Here is a 9,842-nt window from a genome sequence, read left to right on the forward strand (position 1 = left end):
TTATCAAGTAACAAAAAAAAGAGCTATCTCAGGACCGAAACCATTGATCATATTTGATTTGAAGGTATAAAGCTCCTTCTACACATACTAATTAAAATTACCCCAAAGAAGTCGTTATTTATTTATTTTTGCGTTCTTTCACTTTGCTAGGCTTAATTCCTTGAGTAATCTTTGTAAGCGAAAAAGATAAAAATAAATAAATACCGGAAAATGGGTTATGTGACCAAATATTTTTAAAACGTGATTCTAATGAAATGGTAAAAATTAGTATGGGTGAAATGGACACCGAAAAAATAATAAGAATGAAACTGGATTCATCCTGCCTCAAACTAAAAAAAAAATCAAGGATAAAACTGGATGCATCCTGATATAAATTAAAAATGAGAAAAAATATTTTAAAATGAGCAAGATGGACTACTTACATCCTTCCTATTTGTACATTCTCGTCTATTCGGACAATATTAAATATTACATATTCTATTCACCGAGATATTGTTATTATCAACTGACCAATTTTATGAAACACGAGAAGAGAACAAGGTGACCCGAATAGTACAGTGGGCGTTATAAATTTTGCGTTGTACACTCCCGGTCAAATGATGGTGACAATTTGTTGTATTTTTTTAGTCGATGACAACAAAGACAATACTAAATAACTCATAGAACTATGATGGTGAACACGCCTTAATAATCGTACCTTGGAGCTGCACGAAGTAACATGAGAGTGGTTGTTCGTTTATTCTTCTGAGTTTTCTTTACTTCAATCGGAAAGACATGTTATATGTAATTTTATTTAGTGTTGGACATATTAATTTCGTCATTATAATTTTAATTGGTACCAACCGAACGATTAAGTATTGCCATTAGGTAGTTAGGGACGGGGAAGAGTATCACCAGCTACTAGCTATACATACTTGATTATTTTTATTTCCTATCATCGATGATTAATTATATCTCAGCTGAAAATTCAATCGGCAGTATGGCAAACAATCAGCTACCCCAAGTACCGCAGGTGATCCAGGATCTCAACTCAATCGATTTGAACTTCAACTTAAATCAACTAGACCGTTACATAGAAATACAGGAACAACAAGTGGAGCGACTATGCATAATGGAAGTACCGAGTTATATGAAGGCGAGACGTCGAGCTGCCTATGAGCCAAGTATGGTGTCCATCGGTCCATACCATTACGGAAAACCGCAGTTGCTGCCCATGCAAGCCCACAAGACAAGGGCAGTGGTTCACTTCCTCAAGAGATGTGGCAAGGCTAAAGAATCCTTCCTACAAGAATTAAGAATTTGTGTGGTTGAATTGAGGAACCATTACGACCGCCAAAAGCTTGATCTGATGCTAGAATGGCAAGATGATGAGAACTTCATTCGGCTCATGATGGTGGATGGGATTTTCCTTTTGGAATATTTGTCTGCCACCAGCGGTAATAGACATGTTCAAGATTATGCTAGGAATGACCCCTACTTTGGTCATCGTGGAAATACCTTGAGCTATAACTATGTCATGCAAGATTTATTGATGTTGGAGAACCAGGTGCCGTATAATGTACTCTATAAGCTGCTTGCTGTTTCTCATGCGGCTCCTAATCAAACAATACTTCCAGAGGTAAAAAAAACATATTAGAATATATATGCAATAAAATAAAATGAAATAAACGGTTTTGACACATGAAACTACTTTAGTTTAATGATTTTTCAAAAAAATGTTGGGAATTTTAACAAACAAAAATGTTGGGAATCTTAATGACTATTCCACTAACTCTTAATCCTTGCTTATGATATTAAGTACGTATTTAACGGCGAACTCTTACAAAGTTATTCATATGTCAGTAAGATCACAACTGCATGTTTTTATTCATGCAGAACACACATTTCAACCTTTGTGCAATAATGATGTCTGTCCCGCCAGAAATCAACACCAGTGCCAATGCCAACATCCAGCCAGGCTATCATCACTTCTTGGATGCTTATATGAAGGGGAGAGCAAAGGGCAATGTTCAACCTAGGATTGTGGAAGATAGATTAGCCAGAAAAATATCTGCTTCCGCTCTTCAGAAATATGCAATCAAGTATACAGTGGTTGAAAGCTACGACAGTATGGCATTTGACAGTAAATCTGGGACTTTGAACCTGCCTTCCCTTCTAATAAATGAACAGAGCATAGTTAGTTTCCTCAATTCAAGAGCATACGATGTTCAGGTAAGGGGTACCACTACGGATTTGAACTCATACATTTACCTCATCGACACTATTGTCCACTCCGCTGATGATGTTAATTTGCTCCGACGTGAAGGGGTCATTATCAATTATATGAACAGCGACAAGGATGCTCTAAAAGCGATCAAGGAACTCAAGAAAGATGATGCACGAGGAGATACTCATGATAGATCTTTTCAGGTAGTTAAAAAGATAAGGGACTACTGCAGAGAGCTAGAAACTTCCATGAAAAGAAAAAAAACTTCCAAGAGAAGAAAGGCATATAGACTTATAGTAACACTATTTTGTGGAGGGACAATTATTCTCATACTCACTGCAATACAAACAGGTTACTCAGTAGCCGCGTTTTACAAGCCATAAGAAAACACTGCAAGTAATTAATGGAGAAGATCCTTGGGCTTCTGCTGATAACGGCCAGTACGTAGACCGATGCACACACCAAGTTGAGATTATTGTTTTCTAGTGAATGGTCTTAGACTAATTCCATCGTGTCTTTTCTTGTTACTCCCTTATATATAAGACGTGCGTTTGGATTTCGGGTTTGACATCTCTAGTTTTCTCTTTCAGTTGTCCATATTGCTACATGATCGTCAGTTGTTACGTCTATAGTCAGTGGACTAGATTATTACAATTGTACGGACATCTTGTCTTAGAAAGCAATTATGGGAAGGAGGTGCAAAATCACTTTATGGAAAGGAAAATTGTAAACCAGACCTAAAAATGTGGGTGCAAAATACTGAGTGGTTATGCGAAATAATCATTTTAGTAGCAAGCGAAGAAGAACGTGCTCAGCATATCTCTACTGACGAACAAGATGACGTAATCAAGTCACACCAAAATCGAAGTCACACCTCGTCTTGCAATTACCTCATATTGAATGTTAGATATAGGATTTATTACTTTCTACCACTACAATCGCATTATCTCTTACGTGCACAACATAATACTCACGTTAGAAAAATTATTCACCGACAATATCAGCGTCCAATTACTGCTTTTCACTCACTAGTCATAAGGGAAAAAAATATGCAAGTTTAGAGATGCCAACTGATCTGGGGCGCACTAAATTTTTATAAGACAAAACACATGGCCTATCAGAATCCTACATCCTCAAACTAGTTGGTACCCCAATTAGCGGCTATTAAAAAATTGGACTAACCCCTAGACTCTATGGATCGAAACATGTCAAGTGATAATGATAATGACAAGTTTTGGTGTAGCAACACCCAAAACGTCCCTATAAAACAATTAACTATAAAATTAGGCATGTCCCGAATCCAAATTCCTTCGTATTTTCATTATTGACTTCTCGATATGTTTGCACAAACTTCACATGACTGGAACAACCTTTGAGTTCCGTAATCTCCCTGATGAGATCATAGGTATCCCAATTGAATGCAGCTTCTTCTTGACACAGTTGAACAACATAGTTAGAGTCACTCTCCACTTCCATGCAATGTAGACCCAGGTTGACAGCCAGACGTAAATCATTTCTCACCGCCCAAACTTCTGCAACGTTGTCATTATTCTTGAAAATATGCTTGCCATAACAAGCAACAAAAGCTCCAAACTCATCTCTAATGATTCCTCCAATCCTTGCAAAACTACCCCCATTAGAAGAACCATTAGTACTTAATTTAAAGAACCCACCGCTTGGACTCTGCCAAGCAACTAAAATTTCCTCCTCCACCTTGTAAGCGTTCTGCTTAGTTTTTCTGTTTTGCATTAACTTGAAAAAAATAAATAATAATGATAATGACATCGGTTAGTCAACATCTTTGTAGGTATATCTTGAATCATCGGTTTCAGTGTCTCACCAATCAACAGGGAGGGCAAAAAACAACAAAAAAAAAAGGTAAAAATCGAAAGGTCGTTCTTGACATTTTATAGTTAAATGATTGGAAAGGGAAGAAAGGGTCATGAAATATCCGTGCCTCTTGTCGTTGGATGTATGCTTATTCCTTATGCCCTCAAATAATCTATTCATGATAGCTCACCTACTAAACCTCTCATACCACTGAGGACCACTATTATTGAAGCCAAAATATAGCAAAGATAAGGGGTCTCCATCAGCTAACCATAAGACGTTACGGAAAAGACTTCCAAGTCCGATTGATATATTGGACGATTCGTGGGAGTAATCCATGTCATCTTCAAAAATATAATTCCAGAAAAGAACTAAACACTTCTCCAGTAGGTGAAGCTTAGAGGATCTTAAGAAGTTTTATTTATTTATATCCGATTTAGAATCCGTTATGGTTTCTCTCCTTTCTCATTATTCCATAAACTCATAAATAATAGTGATTTGTGTCTCACCGGAAATCTGGGAGAAGTCATTGCATATTGTATATCCTCCCAGAATATTATGGTAACTAAATATATTTTATTACACCCCCTTAGTCATAACGGGAGAGGAGCATACGTTAAGACTACAACGGAAACGAACAAATAATACCCGTGGAAGGACCTTGGTGAAGATATCTGCATATTGACTGTCGGAGGGGATGTGCAAAACATGAATGTCGTCGATACGTACACGCTCACGAACAAAATGAATATCAATCTCCACATGTTTAGTGCATTGGTGCTGAACAGGATCCCCAGACATGTACACCGCACTTACGTTATCACAGTAGAAAATAGTGGCACGCTGTAACGGGATGTGAAGCTCGAGAAGTAAGTTGCGTAGCCAAGTGGTCTCAGCAACAGCATTGGCGACGCCCCGGTATTCTGCCTCCGTACTGGAACGAGACACAGTAGCCTGTCGTTTGGAGGACCAAGAGATCAGGTTGTTGCCAAGAAAAATATACAGTATCCGGAGGTTGACCGACGAGAATCCGGACAACCCGCCCAGTCAGCATCAGAGTATGCGGTCAAACCAGTAACAGTGGAAGACGAGAGAAATAAGTCGTAATCAAGTGTACCCTGAAGAAACCTGAGAATGCGTTTAATGGCTTGCATATGTGACTCCCTTGGATCATGCATAAATAAACAAACCTGTTGTACTGCGTAGGAAATATCAGGGCGGGTGAAGGTCAGGTATTGAAGAGCACCGGCCAGACTTCTGTATAAAGTTGGATCATTGAGTGCAGGGCCAGAAGTAGCGCTGAGCTTCGATGGAATATCGACAGGAATTGAAACTGGATTGCACTTTGTCATGGATGCCCGGGCAATAATATCATGTGTATAAGAAGATTGGTACAAAATAATCCTGAATCTGAGCGAGTCACAGTAATACCCAGAAATTGGTGTAAGGCACCAAGGTCAGTCATAGCAAATTCTCGTTTCATTAAACCAATAAAACGAGTCAGAAGAGCGCCCGTAGAAGCGGTGAGGACAATATCATCCACGTACAGTAATAAGTATGCAGTTTCCGAACCAGATTGGTAAACAAACAGTGAGGGATCACAAACACTTCCACGAAAACCACAGCCAATAATAAAACGTGCAAATCTCTGAAACCATGCCCGAGGAGCCTGCTTGAGGCCGTAAAGAGACCGTCGGAGTCGACATACATAATTAGGATGGGCAGAATCAACAAAACCTGGAGGTTGATGCATGTAGACAGTTTCGGCCAAAACACCGTGAAGAAATGCATTTTTGACGTCCAACTAATGGATACGCCAAGACCGTGAAATAGCTATGCTGAGTACCGTACGTATAGTCGCATGTTTAACAACCGGACTGAACGTCTCAAAACAATCAATTCCAACTTGTTGAGATTTTCCATTAGCCACTAGTCGTGCCTTGTAACGCTGTAGGGTTCCATCAGAGTGAAATTTGTGATCGAATAACCACATCGATCGAATGATGTGAGCGTTACGAGGACGAGGGACGAGTTCCCAAGTATGTGTCTTAATCATAGCATAGTATTCATCCTTCATGGCAGCATTCCAGTTTGGGTCTCTAAGAGCATAAATGTAAGAGCGTGGAAGAGGGGAAATGGAAATGGCGTGCTGGACATTGAGGTTCAGTTTTTGAATGGCACGGAAGATGCCATGGAAAGCACGAGTGGTTGGGCGTGTGGACTGGACAGCAGCTGGAGAGGACGAAGTTGACGCTGGAGACGAGGGAACTGTTGCTGGAGGAGATTGAGCTGACGCTTGTGGAGAACGAACTGATGCTGGAGGGAGAGATGATGTTGAGCACAGTTCTGTGGTGGACTTAATTAGTTTTTTGTACAGCAGGGGACGGAGCTGGCGCTGCAATGGATCGAGCAGCAGGAGACTAGACATCAGTGGACGCTGGAGAGGGGATACGACGGTGTGGTGGAGTGTATAGAGGAGCTGGTGACGAGCTGTGGTAGGCAGGTGATGGATCAGCAGAAGGGTAGGCAGACATGTTAGTCATGGTCTACATGAAAGGATTGGTGAGGGAATGATGTTGTTCGACCGGAGCTGTCAGGTTTTGAGTAGATGAGGTTGAAAAAGGGAAGACGTTTTCATTAAACGTGACATGTAGGGAAATGATAAATTTATTGGTTTCAATGTCAAGACAACGGTAACCACGATTATTAGGTGGAAAACCAAGAAAAACACAGCAAGTTGAGCGAGGAGCAAGTTTGTGAGGTGTTGTGGAAGAGAGATTGGGGTAGCAAAGGCAACCAAAAGTGCGACGATGAGTATATGTGGGTTGTCGCTTATAGAGAACGGATGTGGGTGAGCAGAAGTGAAGAGTTTTGGTGGGAAGGATGTTGTGTAGGTAGACTGCCATAACAAGTGAATGAGCCCAATATTTTAGGGGAACGGAAGCATGAGACATGCGGGTACGAGTAATATCATTGATACGACGAATCATGTGTTCGGCCTTACCATTTTGAGAAGATGTGTGAGGACAAGAGAAACGAAAAACTAAGCCACTCTGATTAGCAAAGTTGTGGAACGAGGAGTTATCAAATTCGCGACCCATGTCGCATTGGAAAGATTTAATTGGACGTTCAAATTGAGTCTGAACAAATGAACGAAATTCTAGAAATTTTGTGTAGACCTGGGATTTTAATTTTAATGGAAAAACCCATAAATAATTTGTGAAATCATCCAATAAGAGAAGATAATAACGAGAACCCGTATCTATATGTAACGGTGATGTCCATAAATCACTATGAATAATATCAAATGGAGCAACACTGTGAGAATGAGAGTCATAAAAAGGAAGACGGACATGTTTGCTAATTTGACAAGAATGACACAGATCGGGAGAGTGATCTTTATTACATTTAATAAAAGACTTTGTCCGTAAAACATCTAAGATAGCCTTGCCAGGGTGACCAAGGCGACGATGCCAAATGTCAGGCGAACAGACGGCAAGAGAAAACTGGGGCAGAGATGGCGAAAAAGAGGTTGACACGGCATAGGTAGTTATCGGATAGAGCTCCCCAGAACTATCACATCGTAGGATATTCTTCCTTGAACTCAGATCCTTCACATAAAAACCATAAGGATCAAACTCAACAGACACATGATTATCATTGGTAAACTTTCGAACAGAGACTAAGTTTTTGATGATGGAAGGAACAACAAGAGTATCTTTGAGAACGAGTGTATTGGATGAAAGATTTATAAACTTAGAGCCACTAGCAGAGACTGGAATGTTGTTGCCATTTCCTACAGCAATAGAACGAACACTACTAGAATTAAAGACGTTATCTAAAATACCTGGATTGGAAGTGACGTGTGATGTTGCACCGGTGTCCATATAGAAGGAATCATCTGGTCTATAAATGCTCATGGAACTATAGGCTTCGGCAATGTCTGTTGGCTGCAGATATTCGATGGTGGGAGTGAGTAAAGCCTGTGGTGGTCCTGCTGACCTGCCTCGTCCACGACCACGGCCGCGTCCAGGTCCGTGATTGTTACTGCCATAGAACTGAGGAGTTGATGATGTAGGGTGGCGGTAAGTGTGTTGTTGCTTCCAGAGTGGTGTTGTTGGGTACGGACAGGGTGGTGCGCACCAGTAGGGAGCCCAGTGCGATGGAGGAGCTGATGGTAACGGTGGATACTGCCGATGGTGAGGAGATGGAGTTGGCAGCAGGGGGCTGTGCGATCAGTAGAGATAACGGCAGGGGAACGATGTGCGTTCCGGGAGTGCGAAGGAGACGCAGCAGCTAGGGCAGTTTGAGAAGGGATGTTGATTTCTGTTCATGACGAATCTCCTCAGTGTGGAGTTGAGAACGAGCCGTGTCAAATGACAGACACATTTATGTGTCCAATATGTCTCAATTATATGTATTGTTAGTGCTCGATTTTATATTTATTGTGTTATTTTATGTCTTTGTAGGTATTTTTATAGAAATAAACCCTTGCGGCGAAATGGGCTCAAAAAGTAGTGTTTTACACCCCGGAGAAAATTACTAAAGGCACCCCAGAAGGTACCGTAGGCACCCCAAAAATGCACCGGAAGCGTCCCAGAAATATGCCGGAGGAATCCAGAAAAATTACTATTTCCACCTCAATTGATATTAGCACCCCAGACTGGATAAGGAGCGACCAGCTTCTTCACCAATTCAAAACAAAAAAAATGGCTGGAAAACTATGCATGCAACTGGTAGATTTTCAATCAACAAAATGAAGGTGTTATAGGGAGATTTAATCGCTGAAATTTGTGGGATTGTTCCTGGGACATTTATAAATCTATTGCAAGTGTTTTGGTCGATTAAATTTGGCTAGAATTGGCTAGGGAAGCCACGAACTAGAAACAGGGGAGAACGTGCAGGGAAGAATTATTCACGGGATTTCTTGTGTTTGCGCATGTCTGAGATGATCTGGGAGATTTATAACTATTGTTTGATGCGTATAAAGTCTAAACAAGGGAAGAATCAGAGCTGGAAACGCGTGGAGAAAGAAAATATCTCAAAATATTCTCTCTTCACTGCCCGAGTAAAGAAGAATTATTTGGAGTTATTGTGAGGGATTTCACCGTGCATGTGAGTATATAAAGGCTCTTTGGGTCGATTAGAAGGGGTGTTGAGAGTTGGGAGTCGAGAGGAGGGCCAGAGGAGCAGAAATCAAGAGTTTTCAGAACTCTGTTGCTGCTGCTCCTGTTGCCCGTGAAGAACAGAGAAATGGCAACAGTTTCTTCAACAGTTCGCAATAGTTTCTTCAACTGTTTTGCAACGTTTATCGTCATTGTAACAGTTTCTTCATCCTAGTTTGCAACTTATATTGTCACTGTAACAGTTTCTTCATCCTCGTTTGCAACACTTATCTTCAAATTTGCACTTAGGGGATACAATTAATGTTTTGAGGATCTACTTTGGCAAAACAAGAGTCGGTATTTTATTTATTTATTGAGCGATAATTGTTGAGAATAAATCATTGAGCCCTATGTTATGAAAATTGGCCTAATCATTAGTCCCGGTACTCTCGCCCATTGTTAATATTTTTTTTTGTATATATTTGTTTTCTATTAAGTCTAAAAAATTATCCTTCACAAGTCCGAGAGTTTGAACCTTATTACTACAACCACGAAAAATCACTAATCATTTTGGCGCCGTCGCCGGGGAATTGTGTTTAGACAGAATTTTCTTTTTTTTAGATTTATTTTTCTTTGTTCTTTTTTACGTTCTTTGGGTATTTGTCTATGTGATACAGGTTTTGAGGCTTGGATCGAAAAAA

At 40.3% G+C, this 9,842-nt stretch overlaps 1 protein-coding gene across 2 annotated transcripts; it reads left to right on the forward strand.

Moving 5' to 3' along the window:
* Positions 1-880: 880 nt before the first annotated feature.
* On the forward strand, positions 881-2,762 carry LOC113345986 (UPF0481 protein At3g47200-like). Of its 2 annotated transcripts, XM_026589613.1 has the most exons (3): positions 881-1,618; positions 1,876-2,211; positions 2,306-2,762. In XM_026589613.1, the coding sequence occupies exons 1-3, from the start codon at positions 941-943 to the stop codon at positions 2,324-2,326; spliced, it is 1,035 nt and encodes a 344-aa protein (XP_026445398.1). In that variant the 5' UTR covers positions 881-940; the 3' UTR covers positions 2,327-2,762. The 2 variants fall into 2 exon arrangements, with proteins under 2 accessions (XP_026445398.1, XP_026445397.1); XM_026589612.1 differs by having other exon boundaries at positions 1,876-2,762.
* Positions 2,763-9,842: the final 7,080 nt, after the last annotated feature.

This window comes from Papaver somniferum, unplaced genomic scaffold (assembly GCF_003573695.1).
Source record: "Papaver somniferum cultivar HN1 unplaced genomic scaffold, ASM357369v1 unplaced-scaffold_85, whole genome shotgun sequence".
Classification (NCBI taxonomy): domain Eukaryota; kingdom Viridiplantae; phylum Streptophyta; class Magnoliopsida; order Ranunculales; family Papaveraceae; genus Papaver; species Papaver somniferum.